Here is a 23,126-nt window from a genome sequence, read left to right as displayed (position 1 = left end):
ATATACTGTGGGTTTGCAGTGGCTCCATGTTACTTGCATTTTTTTATTCTTTATCTCAGATGGGAAACAGTTTGATCATCTTTATCTTGTCACACTGCTGAGTTATTTAAACCCAATTTGGTCCAATTCATTTATTTTAAAAAATAACCCAGCAGATAGTTGGTATGACACACAGAATTTGTAAGAGCGATAATATTATTTAATAAATTGTCAAGCTATAAAATAATATTACAACATTCAGCACTTTGCATCCATACAGCTTTGAGAATTATTAATAAAGTCAAACCGTTTGTAGATGTCAGCTTGTGTTTATTTTTATGATTTAATTTCTTCTGCTGTTGTTTTTCATTATAAATTATGTATCAAAACATTGTGTTTATATTAACTTAATTGCTTATTTATATATTTATTTATTTATTTATTTGTTTGTTTAGTTATTTATTTATTTATTTATTTAATTATTTGTTTATTTATTTATTTATTTATTTGGTCTGTTTGTTAGCTTATTTATTTATTTATTAGTATATATTTATTATGTTACTTTATTTTATTTATTTGTTAATTTTTTTATTTACTAGTTTGTTTGTTTGTTTGTTTATTTATATTTTAAATTATTTTATTCTATTTACTTGTTAGTTAATGTATTTATTTATTTATTTGTTAGTCTGTTTATTTGCTCATTATTTAATTAATTTATTTATTTATTTTATTATTAGTTAGTTTATTTATTTATTAATAACTTTATTTTTTATTAACTTTATTTATTTATTTGTTTCTGATTTTTTTTATTTATTTATTTATTTATTGTATTTGTTTGTTTGTTTGTTTGTTTGTTAAAAACATAAAAAACTGACCCTATAATTTTGACCAGTAGAGCGGATATTTATCTTTTATAAATATTTTAATTTCAATCAATTTTACTGCGTCACAATAAGCTGAATATTAGCAGCTTATAAATATTATAAATTTTATAAATTTCCAGTCAAATATTATGTGCTGTCTTCATGACATGTTATTACAAATCAGTTATTAAAACTATTATGTTTAAAATGTGCTGGAAAAAATTATCTCCATTAAACAGCACTTGGGAAATTTGTTATTTATTTATTTTTTATATTTTTGAATAAATGTATTAATAATAATAATACATTTACTTATTTATTTATTCAATCATTTATTTATTTATTTATTAAAAATTTGAATAAAATATGTATTTATTTATTATTTATTTATGTAAAATTATGTATTTATTATTATGTAAAAATACATTAATAAAATAATTCTTAAAGGGGCTAAAGATATTTATTTTAGATTGTGTGTGTGTGTGTGTGTGTGTGTGTGTGTGTGCGTGCGTGCGTGCGTGCGTGCGTGCGTGCGCGCGTGTGTGTGTGTGTGTGTGTTTAAATATTTTTATACATTTATTTATAATGATGCATATATGAATTTATTTATTAATAATATTAATAAAATATTTAAATAACATGTTAATATGAAATAATTCTTAAAGGGGCTAAAAATTCAAAAGAAATTAGGGGGAAAAGGGGGGGGGGGGGTAATAATTCTGACTTCAGCTGTTTCTGTATTTCTTTTTTATATATTAAATGCTTTTATTCCCGCAAAACTAAAAAAATAATGTGAGCATCATCCAGGACACATGTTAAATTTTTCAAGATCCCACTTTTAGAAAACACTCGGGTTTTTCTTTGGTTTCAGTTTCTGCTTTAACTGATTCCTGCTGTTTCTGATAAGTTTCATCAGTTCAGCTCGTCCAGCAGGTTTGCATCCTTTATTTTCCAACGGCAGAACTCAGTCATTTACATGAAATCATAAAACCCTGCTTTCTGTCATCTTATCTGAGGTTAATGATCAGCTTCAGGAGCGCACTGAGCATGTGCAGAAAATCCATACATTACACCATTCTTACACACTGTTGAAAGCTTTGTTTTGCTGTCAGTTGCAAATCTGCAATTTTAATGGGGGATTGTGATGTACACACTGACACGCCATCATTATTCTTCTCTGGTGTGAGAAACTATTTGAGGTTTCCTAAGAACACACGGTATATATTTGACTTCTAGTGTATATATATTATATAGTGTACAGTTGGTCAAAATTATTAGCCCCCTGTTTATTGTTCCCCCAATTTCTGCTTAATTTAAATTAATTAATTAATTAATTAATTAATTTATTTATTTATTTATTTATTTATTTATTTATTTATTTATTTATTTATTTATTTATATATTTATTTATTTATTTATTTTATTTTATTTTAATTTTTTTTTTATCTAATAATTAAATTTAATTTATTTAAAATTAATTTAATTCTAAATCAGTTCATCGCACTCAAAAAATTGCTGGGTTGTGAAAATCGAACTTTGGGTCAAATATGGATGAACCAAACCATTGGGTTTGATATAATATATTCACAGCATTACAAAAATGAAAAAAATAACGTGAAATACTGAAATTGATTTGATATACACTGTTAAACATTAAATTAAATTAAATTAAATTAAATTAAATTAAATTAAATTAAATTAAATTAAATTAAATTAAATTAAATTAATTAAATTAAATTAAATTAAATTAAATTAAATTAAATTAAATTAAATTATGTATTTATTATTATGTAAAAATACATAAATAAAATAATTCTTAAAGAAGCTAAAGATATTTATTTTAGATTGTGTGTTTGTGTGTGTGTGTTTGTGTGTGTGTGTGTGCGTGCGTGCGTGCGTGCGTGTGTGTGTGTGTTTAAATATTTTTATACATTTATTTATAATAATGCATATATGCATTTATTTATTAATAATTTTAATAAAATATTTAAATAACATGTTAATATGAAATAATTCTTAAAAGGGCTAAAAATTCAAAAGAAATTAGGGGGGAAAGGGGGGGGGGTAATAATTCTGACTTCAACTACTTCTGTATTTCTTTTTATATATATTAAATGCTTTTATTCCCGCAAAACTAAAAAAATAATGTGAGCATCATCCAGGACACATGTTAAATTTTTCAAGATCCCACTTTTAGAAAACACTCGGGTTTTTCTTTGGTTTCAGTTTCTGCTTTAACTGATTCCTGCTGTTTCTGATAAGTTTCATCAGTTCAGCTCGTCCAGCAGGTTTGCATCCTTTATTTTCCAACGGCTGAACTCAGTCATTTACATGAAATCATAAAACACTGCTTTCTGTCATCTTATCTGAGGTTAATGATCAGCTTCAGGAGCGCACTGAGCATGTGCAGAAAATCCATACATCAAAGCTTTCTTACAGTTTGTCGAAAGCTTTGTTTTGCTGTCAGTTGCAAATCTGCAATTTTAATGGGTGATTGTGATGTACACACTGACACGCCATCATTATTCTTCTCTGGTGTGAGAAACTACTTGAGGTTTCCTAAGAACACACGGTATATATTTGACTTCTAGTGTATATATATTATATAGTGTACAGTTGGTCAAAATTATTAGCCCCCTGTTTATTGTTCCCCCAATTTCTGTTAAATTAATTTAATTTAATTTTATTTTATTTTATTTTTTATTTTAATCTAATAATTAAATTTTCTTAAATTAAAATTAATTTAATTCTAAATCAGTTCATCGCACTCAAAAAATTGCTGGGTTGTGAAAATCAAACTTTGGGTCAAATATGGATGAACCAAACCATTGGGTTTGATATAATATATTCACAGCATTACACAAATGAAAAAAATAACGTGAAATACTGAAATTGATTTGATATAATACACTGTTAAACATTAAATTAAATTAAATTAAATTAAACTAAATTAAACTAAATTAAATCATGTAGCACAATCGCCTCACAGCAAGAAGATCGCTGTTTCGAGCCTCAGCTGGGTCAGTTGAAGTTTGAGTTTGCATGTTGTCCCCGTGTTGGCGGGGGTTTCCTCCAGGTGCTCAGGTTTCCCCCCCAGTCTAAACACATGCACTATAGGGGAATTGATAGGGGAACTAAATTGTCCATAGTGTATATGTGTGTGAATGCAGGAGTGTATGGGTCTTTCCCAGTGTTGGGTTGTGGCTGAAAGTGCATCCACTGTGTAAAACATATGCTGGATAAGTTGGCGGTTCATTCTGCTGTGGAGATCCCGATTAATAAAGCTGAAAAAAATGAATTCATTCATTCATTAAATTTAATTAAATGTCATTCAAAAGTAAAAATTTAATAAAATCGGTTCATTACACTCTAAAAAAAAAAAAACCTGAGTTGTCAAAATCCAACAGTGGGTCAAATTTGGACCATTGGGTTAAAAAAATTTTATTTAACTTTCATTAAAAAGATAACCCATTGCATTTGTCCATAATTGACATCATGGGTTGCCACAGTGGAATGAACCACTAACTATTCAAGCATATGTTTTACGCAACGGAATGCCTTCCAGCTGAAACCCAGTACTGGGAAACATCAATAGACACACACACACACACACACACACACACACACACACACACACACACACACACACACACACACACACACACACACACACACACACACACACACACACACACACACACTACGGCCAATTTAGTTCATCAATTCCCCTATAGCGCATGTGTGTGAACTGTGGGGGAAACAGGAGCACCCGGAGGAACTGGTCCAGCCGAGACTCAAACCAGCAACCTTCTTGCTGTGAGGCGACAGTGCTAACCACTGAGCCACTGTGCCTCAGCTTTAATAATACATTAAGAATTGCTGAACTATGGTTAATAAATGCTTTACAATATTATTTAAGTTAGGGTAAAGTACATCTGGTCGACTTGGTGGCCAAGTGATTAGTACTGTCACCTCACAGCAAGAAGGTTGCTGGTTCGAATCCCGGCTGGGACTGTTGGTGTTTCCAGTGAATTGAATGGGCTAAATTGTCCATGGTGTGTGTGTGTGTGTGTGTGTGAATAAGGAGCCATCCTGGATGTACTTTATCAGGCTTTCAACAGTAATAATTAAAATGAATCTTTAATTAAACTCAAAGACAACAGAAACGTAAACAGCCAGCATAATATTGCTGTATGCACAAGTGTTACCTTTTTATATTGACTTTAGTTATAAGAAGATGAAGCAGAAGATGTTATAGCAACTCAGAATTGTCCAAATGTGTGATAACAAATTTCTTTTCCACATTCCAGACTCATCAACCAGCGCTTTACATGTTTCTAAACATACTGTAGTTTCTTATCTTTCCTGGTGATGACATGTTTACACTTCCTTCTTCCCTCAGGCAGATTCTGCAGATTTCTGAGCGCCGGTAACTGTAGGTGATAAAAAAAAAAAAAAACAGCTTTTTCCTCATGCAATATTTAACTGCTCATTGGTTGCCTGCTTTTTATGTTCATAAACCACATGGTCTGTCCATGCTTTTTTTTTATTACTTTATTTTAAGCATTTATTTATATATATATATATATATATATATATATATATATATATATATATATATATATATATATATATATATACATACATACATATACACACACACACACAGAACACGAACAAACATTGGCTCGTACTTTAGACAAACAAAAGACAATATAAAAGAAAACAACAAAGATAAGAGACAAAATAAACACAAAGAAAAAAACACACACATCATAGTCACAAAACATACAATCAAAACTAGTGAGGGTGTGTAGCTTAAAGCTCAGAGGGGTCACTGGATTGCTCTTGAGATGTAGATTTGTCAAATACATCAAGATATTGACCCCAAGTTGCCAAAATTTTTCTTGTGGAGCTAGTCCGTAAAAATCTGAGTCTCTCCATCTGAATAACAGACATCATATCAGAAATCCAGTTCTGGAATGAGGGGGGTAACGGTGATTTCCAATTATTAAGCAATAGTCTTTTAGCGACCACCATGCCTTGCATTAAAGACGCTTGCACTGTTTGAGGGAGAGAAGATGTGTTTTGTGAAAGTCCAAAGATAGCGAGCTCGGCATCTGGCAGAAAAAGTGTACTATAAGCCTTGGACAGTCAAATATGTTGGTCCAGAATCTGTTCAGTAGAGGACAGAGCCAAAAGGCATGAGCAACCGTATCCTCTGCTATCTTGCATCTATCGCCTGTTTATGCTTTTTTGTAACTTATAAAAGCCACTTACGTATTATCTAACTAATTACACATTTTAGTATGTTTAAATTTATCTATAGGCTATATTTGTGTGGTTATTTATTTGCATCTGAAGCCATCAACAATGCACATAAAGCATTATTTGTATGGAACTTTCGACAGCGCGCAGACATGGAGCTCAATCAAAAGCTGTTAAGTCCTGCATTATACAGTATAGCTTTTGATATTGTCAAATCTATTTCAATACAATCAATAATACATTTTAATGTACAGCTTTTCTGTTTAAATGTTCATTGTGTATCTCATGATGTAGTTATTTATTTGTACTTGACATTTACTCTTTATTTGGTTTAACAATATTCTTGTTTTTTTGTTTTTACAGAAATGTTTTAACTTCTGTTTCTGTAGGGGAGCACGGGGCACAAAGTAACGCGGGGTAAAATGTAAAACAGAGTTTTAAGGTATTTACTCAGGGTTAACCATTGCATGCTTCCAAGGCAGGGGTCACCAACATGGTGCCCGCGAGGATAACATGTGTTGCCCGCAGGCCTGTTCTAAAAATAGCTCACCATAGCGCCACTTACCAGTAAGCTTCATCTAATATAGAAGTAATCATTTGAAAATGTTAATATTTGCAGAGATATATAAAAATAAAGTGTTGCACCTTGATGCATTAAATACAGGGTATTTCCTACCCTGTTAAATCATTGTTGATAACTTTTGTGAAAATCATTAACATGATCAGTGTCTTCACATGGATGAATATTATTAATTATTACCAAAAACATAAAGTGTAATTAAAAGTAAATTGAGCAAATTGTTATTTGAGAAGTGTTTATCAAACTGGTAGCCCTCCACATTATTCGGTACCCAAGAAGTAGCTCTCAGTTTCATAAGGGTTGTTGGTGACCCCTGTTCCAAGGTTTTCACCACTGATGTTGTCCTGCCAATAATAGAAAAGTTCAGCGAAATTTGGATGAGAAACACAGAAGAAACCATTTTTGCTGCATAAAAGTATTTTTTCATAAAAAATAAACTCTGTAAAGGTATGTCAGTGAAGTCTTATATCGATGTGATTACCCTCTTCGCTAAAAGATTAAACAATTTTTAAGCATGTAAAAACGGTGACTACAAGCCAATTTTGAGGAAAACACGACACAATTTCTCTTCATAACGAAGAGAAGATTTATTCAGCACATTCCCAATCTTTCTAATGTTTTGTTAACAACTGTTTATTGAGTTTTTCAGGAAACAATATAAAACGGAGAAAAGAAACAAGTGTGAAGTTAAAACCCACTCCCACCCATCCCAACCCTGGTAGACTTCAAAAGTATAAAATAATAATAATAATAATAACAATAAATAAACAAATCAAATAATTTTACAAAGGAATTTTACAAAGACTTTAAAAAGGATCACACAACATCAAAGGCTGAATGCCATTTACTGACAGTTTTCATATTAGCTCCATGTACACGGGAAGTTGAGAGTTCCAGCACAATTCTAGTCTTAATAGTTTTAATAACTCATTTCTAATAACTGATTTATTTTATCTTTGTCATGATGACAGCAAATAATATTAGACTAGATATTCTTCAAGGCACTAGTATTTAGCTTAAAGTGACATTTAAAGGCTTCACTAGGTTAATTAGGGTAACATTAGGGTAATTAGGCAAGTCATTGTATAACAGTGGTTTGTTCCGGAGACTATCCAAAACAAATATCATTTAAGGGGGCTAATAATATTGACCTAATACTGGCTTTTTAAAAAACTGCTTTTATTTTAGCCGAAAATAAAAGTAATAAGACTTTCTCCAGAAGAAAAAGTATTATGGGAAAAACTGTGAAAAATTCCTGATTCAGTTCAACATAATTTGGGAAATATTTGAGAAAGAAAACTAAAATTCACAGGAGGGCGAATAATTCTGGCTTCAACTTTTTGTATGATTGTATTGTTCATTTGATTTCCGTCTCTTTTATCTTAATGTCTTTCTGTCCTCTTGTGTCGGCATGTACCACAGCAAATTTCCCATAAGAAAAAACTGTGCATACTTGGCGAATGAACAAACGGGCATGTCGTTCTCATTGTATGTTCTACAGTATTTAATAAATTCTTAAAGGTGGTGTTTTGTGTCCACCTGGCGACCAAGAGCAGGAACTCCAGTGGCGTCTCTTCAATATTTGTTGCATTGCAGTTTAACTGTCGTTTAATCAGTCTTCATGCTCATAATCTTTCGGGTTATTTTATTTATTTATTTAAAAAAAACACTAAATAGTAACAATATAAATAGTATATGATGCTTTGACATAGTAATCAATAATACCCAATAGTAATAATAATAATAATCATAATAATAGTAATCAAGCCTTGTAAGAAAGCAAAAAAAAAAAAAAAAAAAAAAAAAAACTAGAAACTTCACTTTGTTTTTTTGTTTTTTGGTTAGTTTGTTTCCTTTAGAATGTTGGCTTTATATTTAATATACCAAAAAGAGCAAAGTTGGTAGTGTCTGTTCGCTTTGTTAAAAAATCAGCTCGAGTTTTAGAAGATGTAAGGATGACCCCCCTATACATATATATATATATATGTATGTGTGTGTGTGTGTGTATGTGTGTATATATATATATATATATATATATATATATATATATATATATATATATATATATATATATATATATATATATATATATGTATGTATGTATGTATGTATATATATATAATCATTCAATCATATATAATATTTTCATCAATATCACACAGCCTCAGTTTAAAGTACGGGTCTCAGTCAGTTGCATCTACCCGCTTGTGGTTTTGCCCCGCCACCTAGTCGACATCTATAGTACTGCATTCAGATTAGTTTTACTTTCATTTCCTCTCAGTGTACGGTTGAGAGTAACACACATGCGTTTTAATTCTGGTGCTGATTTAAACGTTGAAATATATGTCCGTATGTGCTCTATTTTTACTAAAGCTTATTTTTGTAAATATTCAAGGGTTGTTTGATTATTATCGGTTTTATATAATTTGTATTTTGTTGTACAAACACTTCTTTATGGCTTAAACGTTATGCTGGTGGTGTAACAAATAAGATAATTTACTAATATTCGATTAAAATAGTCTCATTTATTACATTTTCTTCATGCTTGTTAAGGTTTGCAAAAAATCGTTGTAAATTAAAATTGTACTGCTGGTTGAATTAAACTTGTTAGAGTAAATGTGAATATGTGCATACTTTCCCCCTCTTTGTTGTAGTTTTACAAAAAAAAAAAAAAAAGAAAGATATTGAGAAGAACAATTGCCTAAAAAGTCAGTAAAGTTACCCATTCTGCTTTCTGCTTTTCTTACACTATTGCACAATACAATTGGTTGGGACAGAATAATAATTATTAATCCTATTATTTGTAGTATGTTCATAGCAATTTAAACTCCCTCTTCTATGTAGTAACAGTTCTGTGTTGATAGAGATATTTATGTTAACCACTTTTTGAACCTAAAAAAGGCATTGGAAGTCGGGCAGTAGCATCATACGAAAAGTTAAATACACACATAATAACTCATTGACAATACATTCAACAAACTAATTAAAAAAACAACCTAGGCTCATTTTGAAAACATACCTCTATATACATTTCTGGAGAGCACCAAATATGTCCCAGGTGCTATGTTTTATGCAGTTTTTGTTTTCGCTAATCTACTTGAGGCCTGCTGTTTACGCTTTTACAGATGTCAAATTTGTCTCTCGAGTGCCATTCGCGCCTGGTGTTCTCACATAAATCCACTAGAGCACACTGTTGACTGACTGACTGACTGAGTTAGCTGTTGTTTTTTCATATTTAGTTGTTTCATTTCCCAGGGGGTAGCTTTAGTGTAGTTAAGCTACACTTTAAGTGGAGTAGCTAATAGCTTAGCTCACTACATTTGTCAAGTAGCTTGCCCAACACTGCTTTTGCATTACTTTTTTCATCTGGACTGACTTTTCATATATATAAATATATATAGTTGAAGTCAGAATTATTAGCCCCCCTTAATTATTAGCGCCCTTGTTTATTTTTTTCCCCCAATTTCTGTTTAAGGGAGGTAAGATAGTTTCAACACATTTCTAAACATGATAGTTTTAAATCCTCATTTCTAAAAACTGATTTATTTTATCTTTGCCATGATGACAGTAAATAATATTCGACTAGATATTTTGGGTTGTCGCAAGGGCACTTTCAGATCATAGACAGGATACCCCATTGCAGTTTGTGAGTCTCAGAGCTCTGCATCAGGACTTATATGCTGCAACATGGTCAGGTATTCATCTCTTTAACGTATCTTTGAATAATTGATGTTGCACAATCTTGATTGGCTTATTTTGTTTAATTACGTGAACTGGAATGGAATATCTTTTGCCTGACAAATGCATGTAAAATTCTTGTTTGACTCTAATATCTCCTGAAATCATTTAAATCTAGTAGATTGTTTAGGCAGATGTTTCCGCTGCCTACGACCAGGATTAGTTATACATTCAGGCTCAATGGATTGAGCATAGAGACCTGTTGATTTCTGACAATCACTGACTTAGTATGATATAATCTAGGGGCTTAATCAAACCTTCTTTAAGTATGTGCAAACCAGCCTGATCTCACGAGAAAACGTAAGTATTTTACGTTTTGGCAGTTTAGTGGCTAATTTGTACGAATTCGTACAAGTTTAGTCGTAAGAAAATGTACAATTTTAAAAAGGAGGCGTGGCACCTGACCCCACCCCTAAACCCAACCGTCATTGGGATACGCAAATCGTACTAAAATGTACGAATTAGATCGTGCGAATTTGTACGAATTAGCCACTAAATGAAAAAGTTACGAATTGCCGTGAGATTGTGTTGGTGCAAACATAGGGCGGCCTATTATAACTCAAAGGATATCAGCTTATCTGCTAAGAATCAGAACTGGTGAAGATGTGTCCGTGAGCAGATGTAACTGGCCAGAATACTGACTCCAAGCGACTTCAGGTAAATAACCCATTAACTGAAAATAAGGATTTATTAGGTTAATCAATCTAAATTAGACCTAATCACGACCTATAACGTAATCAGCTTGAATTAATGAATCTAAATCTAAACTAAATTGTGCTCAGATTAAAATTCGGAGTTGGAAACAAAATAAATTTTAACAAATAAAAATAGTTCTTTTCACATGTGCTAAAAGGCATACACGCATTTAACCTATGCTGTTAGTTCCATCATAGGACTAATAGATGGACCCTTACACCTGTAACCATTGACATAGTAGTATTTGTTTTTTCCTACTGTGACACTAGGTGGTTTATGGACATTAAAATGATTGTAGCCTGAGAGTGCAGAATAAACTAATAAAAGAGTCAACTATTTGGGTTAAAGGGAGTCAACTCGGTTGATTCCGCAGACGCACACCAATAATTTATGAGTTGATTGGTTGATTGATTTGTGAAATCTTGCTATATACATGGATTAACAATTTTCTAAAAGCATTAACCCCGATGTAGCTGTAATTTAAAGTAGATATATAACTGTTAATTTAAGGTTCATAGGGTTTATTGCTTTATTTTACATAGAGGTCATTTCAGGATCACATCAGCAGTCTCACATCATTACTTTCCCTTTATTATCTGGCTCTCGCCTGTTATTTGTTATTACAAGCAAACAAAAGGGTCAATAAAGGAGAAAATGGCTTCTGTTATGTTTCTGTTACACCTGGATTTAAGCTGTCAGGTTAAAATCATAATTAATAATCCTAACTGATGAATTATCTTCATGATAGTGTGGGTGTGGACAGTATGAAAGAGCCGTTGAGTTTAGTCAATAATGTTTTCAATTTAAATAGAAAACTGACTGGGAGGCGTATTTGTTATTAGTTGTTGTTTTTTTTTTCATATTTAACCAGAGGAATTATCAGAATATTTTATTCAAAACATGTTCATAATCAAAGAATAACATTGTTAATTTCACTTCACTTAATTATTGTTAATAATATCCTGTTTAGATGCTTTCTTGAAGCAGCAAAGGAACAGAATCAGATAATTTTAAAGAAATGCATTACAATCTTATATATATATATATATATATATATATATATATATATATATATATATATATATATATATATATATATAAAACTATATATAACTATATATATGTGTGTGTGTGTATATATATATATATATATATATATATATATATATATATATATATATGTATGTATATATATATGTATGTATATATATATATATATATATATATATATATATATATATATATATATATATATATATATATATATATATATATAGTTGAATTATTAGCGCCCCTGTTTATTTCTTTCCCCAATTTCTGTTTAACACGGGGAAGATTTATGTTCAGATTTCTGAACATAATAGTTTTAAAAACTCTTTTCTAAAAACTGATTTATTTTATCTTTGCCATGATGACAGAAAATAATATCTTGCTAGATATTTTCAAGACACTTCTATACAGCTTAAAGTAAAATTAAAAGGCTTAACTGGTGAGTTATAACGATGGTTTGTTCTGTAGACTATCGAAAAACAAATGAGCTTAAAAGGGGCTAATAATTTTCTCCCAAAATTGTTTATTTTTTAATGTAAAACTGCTTTTATTCTAGCCGAAATTAAACAAATAAGACTTTCTCTCGAAGAAGAAATATTATCAGACATACTGTGAAAATTTCCTTGCTCTGTTTACTATAATTTGGGAAATATTTAAAAAAGAATAAAAAAAATTAAAGGTGCGCGAATAATTCTGACTTCAAGTATATATATATATATATATATATATATATATATATATATATATATATATATATATATATATATATATATTCTCTAAATAGTCTCAGAAATGAAGGTAAGAGAGTTGTCACTGGGGTGGTACAAATTTGTTCCTAAAAGGTCCATATTAATACCCCACGGGTACATTTTACTACCTAAAGAGTACAAAAGTGTTCCTCTTAAAATGTGTAGGTACTAATGTATACTTCTGAGGAACCAATATGGACACTTCGAGTACAATTGTGTACCTTTTAAAAAGGTACCACCCCAGTGACACCTTTATTTCTGAGAGTGTAGGATGCTTTACACTATTTTATTTGTGTATGCACATACAATAAATTAATCAATAATGAGGCCAAATAGTGGCCAAAATTTGTATGTTAGGGAAAATTACATGAGATCAAGAGAAACACAAAATATATATTTAAAAACATTATATATATATATATGTGTGTGTGTGTGTGTATGTTTTTTTTTTTGCACTATGAGTTTAAATGTATTATTTATCTATTTCTAAATCTGTTTGGCATCTAAATTATTAGTTTAATAAATATATCTGTTTGATAAATCTGTTTTGTTCAAATGCACTAAAATATATGACATATTCACTGAGATATAGGTAAAATTATTCGTATTTAAACTGGGATGCACTCACTTATGCTGAGCACTGTATTTATAATTTTAAATTCTATGTATGATTTACTGTACACACGTCAACACAGACAAGAGAATGAATGCAATTAATAAATGAGAAGTAGCTGGCAACGGATTTTGTTCTTTTATAAATTTATTATTGTTCATTATTTTGTTTCTTTGTCTTGACATATCTAGAAAAATGCTTCTTACTTCAAGAATTATTAGATACATGGACTATAAACAAGGCAAAGTTTCTGTGTTTTGGTAACACTTTACAATAAGGTTCATTAGTTAATGCATTTACTAACATGAACTAATCATGAACAACACATGTACAGCATTTATTAATCATAACTGAACATTTACTAATGCATTATTAACATCCAAGTCCATGCTTGTTAACATTAGTTAATGCACCATGAGTTAACATGAACTAACAATGAACTACTGTATTTTCATTAAATAACGTTCACTAACATGAACAAATACAGTGGTAAATGTATTGTTCATTGTTCATGTTAGTAAATGCATTAATTAACATTAACTAATGTTTTTAATGTTTTTTTTTTTTGTTTGTTTTTGCAGTGCATCTTATTTATAATCATCACCCCAACCCGGTCCTTATAACCTTTCTTTATTTCTCCTCTTCTTCCATACTTTCACTTTATTTGTAATATATTACCCCAACAACACTATCCTGCAGTACTAATAACCCATTTATTTGCCGTTTTCTTTATTTCTCCTCTTCATGCATGCTCTCAGTGCACAATATTTGATAAAATATTACCCCAACACTGTCATGCAGTACTAATAACCCATTACTTTGCCATTTTCTTTATTTCGCCTTTTCATGCATGCTCTCAGTGCACAATATTTGATCAAATATTACCTGTACACTGTCCTGCAGTGCTAATAACCCCTTCATTTACTGCTTTCTTCATTTCTTCATGCATGCTCTCAGTACATTAATTTTAATGCATCACTCCAACACTGTCCTCATAACCTTTATTTACCATTGTCTCTATTTCTCCTTTTTATGCATGCTCTCAGTGCATCTATAAAAGTCAGAGCAGCTCCTTCAGCCATTATAGCGACTCCTGCAGCGATAAAAGCCGCAGGAATGGCTGCTAAAGCCATGGCAGTTTGAACCACAGCAACAGCTCCTGCTCCTTCAATGGCTCCTCCAAGCAGACCTGCTCCCACAAACACCGCTTTCTGAGCCCTGGTCAGATTTCTGCCTCTCTGAGCCTCCATGTACATCTCATTGGTGTAAAACTGTCCTCCGTTTTCCTCCAGCATTGAGTCGATCTTCTCCAGCAGCTCACTGACCTGAGATCTGTTTTGTTCATCTGTGTTGTTGAAGACATGGTATCCACCTTTACACTGTTCAGCTAGTGCTCTCATCTCCTCGTTATTTGCCAGAAACTCCTCTATGGATGTTTTAATCTGATCTCCTCTAGTGAAGAGGATGATGGTGTACCGATTAGCTTCTTCCCCAAAGTTCTCCTGGATCCATTTCATTGTGTTTTTCTCTTGGTTTGCTGGTTTCTCGTCCAGTCTGAGCACCAGCAGAAACACGTGAGGACCAGGAGCAGATGTTTCAGTGCTTTTCTCCATTTCTTTCTTCACTTCTTCTTTATTTATCGACGTGTCACACAGTCCTGGAGTGTCGATGACGGAGATGATCCGACCTTTGACCTCACGCTGGTGTTTCTGGCATTTCTCGGTCACAGATTTATCAGTGAATTGTTTAATGAACACTTTTTCTCCCAGGATGGTGTTTCCTGATGAGCTCTTCCCTGCTCCACTTTCACCCAACATTACAATCCTGAGGTCTGACATGTCTTGAGGAGGTAAAACACAGATGGAGACTTGATTAAATATGTGCATGCTTGAACAAGACACTAGATAGATGACAACTTCATAACAAGTGACAAACTTTGATGTGTCACTTTTAAGACTTTTTTTTATCTTTGTTAGCCCAAAGCTGGATATTTTTTGGGCTCGATTTTCATGATCTAGGCACAAAGTCTAAAGTGCAGGGTGCAAAAAGCATAAAGGGTGTGTCTGAATCCACTTTTGCTATTTTAAGGATGGAAAAATGCACTCTGCGCCCTTACACACGCTCTAACAGGGTTGAGATTATTCTGTTAATTAGTTCTGGGTATGTTTTGAGCATGACATGCATTTAACCAATCAGGTTCTCATCTCCCATTCCTTTTAAGAAACAGTTGCATCACGCCATGGCACATTTACTATTTACATGGCGGACATTGTAAGTGTAAAAACTAAACGCTAGTGAGAAAACAGTTAAACAGAGCATCTGCAGCATAAGGATAAAGAATGAGCCTCCTCCATTCGGCCTCTTTACTTCAAATCAGGCCTTTATTTGTCACATACACTTTCGTATAGTGAAATTGAACCCCCCCCCCCCCCCCCCCCCGACCGTACATAAACATCACAATTTTCTGGGGAAGACAGGTCACAGGAGGTAGCATTTAGAAAAAGAAGTAAGATACATTCCAGGAGAGGGAGGCAAAAAAAAGAAGCCAAAAGAGAAGAAAAGTTATTCAACTTTAGATCAATATCTGCCAATTTCACAGATATTTAATGTCCGTCACTCGTCTTGCCTCCCGGGTGTCAGAGCTCCTCACCCTTTGAGGATCCAGCCTGCGAAGGAAACTTGTATCCGAGATCTTGTCCTTTCGGTCATGACCCAAAGCTCATGACCATAGTTGAAAGTAGGAATGTAGATTTACTGGCTTTGCCTTTCGGCTCAGCTCCTTCTTCACCACAACAGACCGGTACATTACTGCTACCGCTGCACCAATCCGCTTGTCAATCTCACGCTCCATCTTCCCCTCACTCGAAAACAAAACCCCAAGATACTTGAACTCCTCCACCTGACGAAAGAACATTCCTCCAACCTGGAGATGGTCTATTTCAGTTCTTCAAAATAGCAACACGCCAACACACCTCCTTTATAGACCAGCACAGCAATGAGTCCACAAAACGGCGCGAATGCTATTTAAACAATGTGCCATAAAATACAACTCTACAAAATGTGCTGGCAGTGTATTACAAGGTGTTTGCAGCTTAATACGCAACACCAACATAGACAATATTGCACTGCAATCTATTACAAATGATCATAAAAGCCACTTTTTTTTTTACTTTTCAAGGGTAAAAGTTGTTGGAAGAAAGATCAAGATCCCATGATGTGATTCAAAAGCAGGAAAAAACAGGGGAAAACATGAATCACAAAATATGGATATCTTTGTACAGTGCAATAGTGCAATTCAATAGATCTACTGATAATCTGACAAGAACTGTCTAAATGTAGCCTTTTATGCTTGGAACGCCTTTAAAATGTGGACTTTTTTTATTATTTGATAACTGAAAAGGAAATAAAGCCATGCATAACCTGCTGAAAAGCGAAGGAACTTTTAGTTTGATGATCAGCTCCAGGTAAAATCTGCTTTGTGGGTTTGTTGGATCGTAAAGTTTGAATAGGTGCATTGAACATTCTAAACATTTTTTCATTAACTGAAAATGCGATCATCTATGGCATCTAATGAAGTCGTAAAGTGTAACGACAGTAGCTTCGACAGAGGTCGTAATTTTTGTTGCTGAGTAATGTGCTCGGCATTCTCATAAAACACTAAACTGCATTTCAATGCAATGATAAATACGGCTCCAAACAAAAGAGTTTTCAGTTTAATGTTTTAGAATAGTCACACACCCAGAACTAAATCCCTCCAGCGTAATTACGCTGATATATTCACTGTATTAGAGAAGAATCAAAATTATTCACTCAAACAATGATGTTTGCTGCTTGTTCAAACTATTCATTCATTCATTCATTTTCTTTTCGGCTTAGTCCCTTTATTAATCCGGGGTCGCCACAGCGGAATGAACCGCCAACTTATCCAGCAAGTTTTACACAGCGGATGCCCTTCCAGCCACAACCCATCTCTGGGCAACATCCACACACACATTCACACACACTCATACACTATGGACAGTTTAGCCTACCCACTTCACCTGTACAGCATGTCTTTGGACTGTGGGGAAAACCGGAGTACCCGGAGGAAACCCATGCAAATGCAACATGCAAACTCCACACTGAAATGCCAACTGAGCCGAGGATTGAACCAGCAACCTAGCGACCTTCTTGCTGTGAGGCGAACATGCTACCCACTGCACCACTGCGTCGCCCTTGTTCAAACTATTTATTTAAAAATTAGAAGAATCAACACAATTCTTGGGGACAACTGAATTGCTTTATGTTCAAGCCACTTAAATTTGTAAACACTAAGCTTACTTTATCGATTTGTGTTAGGAAAACATGAAGGAATTAAGTTAGTTGAACAACTAATTTGATTGAACATAAATCAATTCAAGAATTGTGTTGTTTCAGCTCATTTTAAATAAGTAGTTTAAGGGTGCTTTCACATATGTAGTTCGGTTCATTTGGTCCGGACCAAAGGCAATAAATTGAGAGGGGTCTGGCTGCAGACCTGGTGCAGTGCAATCTGGGCTGCATCCAATGCTTTTTAATGGGCTCACCTAACCCCACCCCTAACCCTACCCGTCACAGTGACGCCACTGGCTCCATTTGAGTGCATTGTGTCTGACATTGCATCGCTGAGTGATGCAGTCTCAGCTTGCACTATAAAGGCTGCATCCAGATACTATTGAATAAATGATACATTGTTGTATTTTCTGCCATCTTTCACTGTAAAAAATGCAGGGTTTCACATTATTCATTTATTTTGTCCCAACACAAATCAAATAAGTTAACTTAACACTTTTAACATGTTTATGTGGATTAAACATAAATAATATAAGTTGTCCCTATGAAATCTCAATAATTGTGTTGATTCAGCTTATTTTAAATAAGTAGCTTGAACGAGCAAAAAAAATTAGTTTTTTGAGTGTTGGGTCATTTTCACACCACACTGCTGGCTTTGGTACGAACCAGCTGAAAAGAACCGAAATGCAGTCACATCCCACATCTCTCATTGGCCAGAACATAGTCCCTAAACTGCTTATGGATTGGTCAGAATTCACGTGAGGGAAAATGGCAATGAACTTCCGCAAGTAAACAAACCGGCAGGACCTATCATACACACGGCGCAATGCAGCACAAGGCATGACACAATAGTTGTTTGCTAGTTTCAGCTTGGCGCAAGAGTCGTTTTGACGTTTTGCACCACACTGTTTAAAATGTATTTGCACTTACATGTGCTCTCATAGGCGTTCTGGTCTAAAAAAGGAGGCGTGTTGAGGCGCATTGCTGGCGCGTTGCTATTTTGAGGAACTATAATAGATTTTTTAATAAACCAACTATTGTCCAGCGCATAGCGCATTAGTTGTGCACCTTGCTTACACACTGCTTAATACACACAGGATGTAGAGCAATACGCAAATATCTTTACATATGAAAAAGTGTTTAAATTTGAAGGAAATATAAAGGATAAAATAAGGATAGATATAGGATATAAATATGAAGGATTAAAATATTACAAAACATATTATTTTCTAGCCTATATAAAAACCATTTTCAGTTTATTCGTGACAATTTGCTTTTGTATAATGTTATTATTATTAGCAGTATTATTTATTATATCCATATTTATATTTGTTTTATTAAAAACAAGCTTAGATTTGCCCACATGTCAGGTTTCGGACCATATGGGGCACAGCATGTGTTTTAGGATATAACTCAGGTTTTTGATCACACTTCATTATTATTGTTCATTCATTCATTTGCTGGAAATTAGAACAGAATTTAGAAATGGTTTTAAGACAAATCTTCAGCTTAAAAATTTAAGTCAACCAGGATTTTTTTTTACAGTGTAACAAGTATATTACATTAAAAATAAATGTTATTTTACTAGCTGTATTAATGAAGCTGTTTGTTACTTACTTTTCTATTCTGATCTGCTGTTGAGTTCAGTGTCTCTCCATCTGAATTATTAGCAGGAGAAACTAACACAGTCTAAACTTCCTCATGCCAATAAAACAGAATCCCCGGCCACCCATTGGCTGGTTGTGTTTGACATCTGATACTGTGGGCTTCAGGGGAAATATTTAAGTATTTTGTCACACTGCTGGGTTATTTACACCCATCCGAGTCATGTATTTTAAAAATGAACCCAGCAGTTAGTCGGCATTACAAACAGAATTTGGCTGAAATAACCCAGCATTTGAATGATAATACTGATTGTTTATTAAACTGTTAACAGTCAGCACTTGCATTTGTGCAACCATACAGCTTTAATTATGATTATTAAAGTCAAACCGTGTGTAGATGTCAGCTTGTGTTTATTTTTAGGCTTTAATTACTTCTGTTGCTGTTTTTTTTATACATTTTTAATAAATTTTTATTATTTTTATTTTTGCTGTATTATTATTAAATATGCAACAAAACATGATTTTATTGCTTTCATTCCTTCGGTTGCTGTTAATTTTTTTATTATTTATTTTTTTTTTATTAGTAGTAGTAATATTATTAACATTATTATTTTTATAATTACAGTAATAATAATAATAATAATTATTATTATTATTATTATTATTAATTATATTATTATTATTATCATTAATAATAATATTATTATTGCTATTATCATCTTTAATAATAATAATATCATCGTCATTATTATTATTATTAGTATTATTAGTATTATTATTATTATTATTATTATTATTATTAATTATATTATTATTATTATCATTAATAATAATATTATTATTGTTATTATCATCTTTAATAATAATAATATCATCGTCATTATTATTATTATTATTATTATTATTATTAATATTATTAAACATTTTTATTAATTATGCAGCAAAACATGATGCTTATGTTGATTATAAAGGCAGAAATATTGCAAAGATGTTTTTGAGACACAGGTCAATCAATTTTATTTATTTAATTTTTATCTTAATCTTTTTTTTTTATGTTTGCGTTTGAATAAAATGTGTTAGTTTTTTTTAAGTGAGCTTTTGCTTTTCAGATATATCAGTTTTACTATGTATAAGTTTTACCTAAATGTCACTTTAAGCCGAATACTAGTATGTTAATAAATATCTAGTCGAATATCATGTGCTGCCATCATTACATTAAATTCAATTTAACTTTATTGTCATTACACATGTACAAGTACAAGGCAACGGAATGCAGTTTAGGTCTAATCAGGAGTGCAGGATATAGGAATAAGTTATGAAGTGAACTTATAAAAAAAATATAGGGGATATTTACAGATGGATGTACTATGAACATTAAATACAGGTTGAACTATGAATAGAGATTTATATGTAAATATATGTACAGGTTGCTATTAATAATCAGGGTGTGCAGATAAAATGAACATAATTACATGTATAGGTAAAAAAAAAAAAGTTAAATGATCAATTAGTCATGACAGCATGTTTTTAGTTCATTGTAACTAAGTTAATCATGTTCTAACTTGATTTTATAAGTTATGCAAGCTGTTTTAAGTCTGACTAATTTAACATAATGTAAGTACAGTAGACTCATAGGGCTAATTTGATAAGCTTTAAACATTAAGGCCACCAGAATTTTTCACAGTGTAACAAGTATATTACATTAAAAATAAATGTTATTTTACTAGCCGAATAAATGAAGCTAGTATATTAATAGACACCAGTTAAACTCTGCTGTTATTTTGGGATTTCCGCCTGGATTTTGCGTACCCAAATTTAAAAGGTTCCCAAATCCACATGCAGAGGTGTAAATGCAAAAATGTGGTCTCATTTTAAAGAAAACCCTTTGAATTTTCATAAAACACTATTGAAAGTGTTTAAAATAACTGTATATGTTGTCTGTGTTATGATAAACATCTAAAAAAGAGGCGCTTTTTGTATTTTTTTTTTTTTTTACAAACTCAAATTTGAAAGTGTACCTTTTTAGGTTCAGTGTGGTCTAGCGTGCTGTAATTAATGTTGGTGGTTCCTGCACATGTCGAAAATCATAGGGAAAAAAAAAAGGTCTCCACCATAATCCATGCAAAAGTTTTTGTATTCCAACTGATGAGAGGTGCTGTACAAGCCACAGAGATCGATACTTGTTTTCATATTTCACTATACTTTTGTTTGATCAAACATAATTCACTGTGTTTGGACCACGTCAGACATATAAAAGGATTACTTATGCACATCACATCAAAAACACAGGAGAAATGGTCCTGAAGCGCACAGCATGAGGTAAGAGATGACAGCTCTCTGTGCTATCTGGGGCTGCTTATTGATCATAAATGTATTGTTTTCACTTCTGCGCCATGGAAACACCGCGATTCATTCAACAACTGTTTAATATGTGAATATAATTCAGTAAAAAGAATGCTAGAACTGTATGAGCACCGGCAAGAGCTTTCATTTGAGCTATAACTTGTACATGTGTCATATGAGAAATATTAAAATAAACCAATGTTCAATACCCAGCTCGGGTCTCCAAAATACTGTGTATTTAAGTCTAAATACCTTTTGTACAGTAGAATAAAAACCAAAGTGATGCATATGTGCATAAAATATAGATTCTACACTTTCAAACGAAACCACTTACAGGGGTCTGGTGCAATGCTAGCCCTTTAAATCTTAAAGCGAACGTTGACGAGGTCACCACCGGGTCCGCATTAACTGGTTAATACCTAAAAGGTACATATTAGTACCTAAAAAGTACAAAAGTGTTCCTCTTAAATTTTTAGGAACTATTTATAAACTTTTAAGGTAACAATATGCACCCTTTAAATACAAATGTGTACCTTTTGAAAAGGTACCACCCCAGTGACAGCTCTCATACCTTTATTTCTGAGAGTGTGTATGTTTGTCAAGTTCCCTGCAGTTCAGCTCGTCCAGCAGGTTTTCATGATTCATTCTCAGACATTTGCCCATCATATTTTTCTCATCTGACATTTCTCATCTTGTCAGCTTTAGGAGTGCACTGAGCAGAAAATCCATACATATCAAACCTGTTTACATTCTGTACAAAACTATAAACATAACATTGATTTGCTGTCAGTTCATCTGCAGTTTGTGATGAGTGATTGTGGTGTGCATGCTTCTATGTTCACACAATCTACACTGTAAAAGCGCCATATAAATAAACTTGACTGACACGCCATCAGTATTCATCGCTTGTGTTTGAGTTTATTTGAAGGTTTCATGGACAGACTTTCTTATTTGTTTTCCTCAGATTTTATGTAGCAAATAAAATAAATAAATACAATTTGAATTAAATTGATTCTTTACATGTCGACACGGTGGCTCGGTGGTTAGCACTGTGGCCTCACAGCAAGAAGGTCACTGGTTAAAGTCCCAGCCGGGTCAGCTGGCATTTCTGTGTGGAGTTTGCATGTTCTCCAAGTGTTGGAGTGGGTTTCCTCCAGGTGCTCCGGTTTCCCCCAAAGTCCAAACACATGTGCTATAGGGGAACTGATGAACTAAGTTGACCATAGTTTGTGTGTGTGTATAGATGGGTGTTTCCCAGTACTGGAATGCAGCTGGAAGGGCATCCACTGTGTAAAACAAATGCTGGAATAGTCCTTCAGGTGCTCCGGTTAC

At 32.6% G+C, this 23,126-nt stretch overlaps 1 protein-coding gene across 1 annotated transcript; it reads right to left on the bottom strand.

The window, feature by feature from the left end:
* Window positions 1-14,476: 14,476 nt before the first annotated feature.
* zgc:171452 lies at window positions 14,477-19,507 on the bottom strand. Its single transcript, NM_001109838.1, is given in 2 exon segments — window positions 14,477-15,376; window positions 19,465-19,507. A coding segment is annotated over 1 exon segment (837 nt). The 5' UTR covers window positions 15,375-15,376; window positions 19,465-19,507; the 3' UTR covers window positions 14,477-14,537.
* Between the last annotated feature and the right edge of the window lie 3,619 nt (window positions 19,508-23,126).

Source organism: Danio rerio, chromosome 1 (genome assembly GCF_052040795.2).
Source record: "Danio rerio strain M-AB ecotype USA chromosome 1, GRCz13ab, whole genome shotgun sequence".
NCBI lineage: Eukaryota > Metazoa > Chordata > Actinopteri > Cypriniformes > Danionidae > Danio > Danio rerio.
The sequence above is the reverse complement of the archived record's forward strand: the minus strand, read 5'-3'. Positions and strand labels throughout refer to the sequence as shown.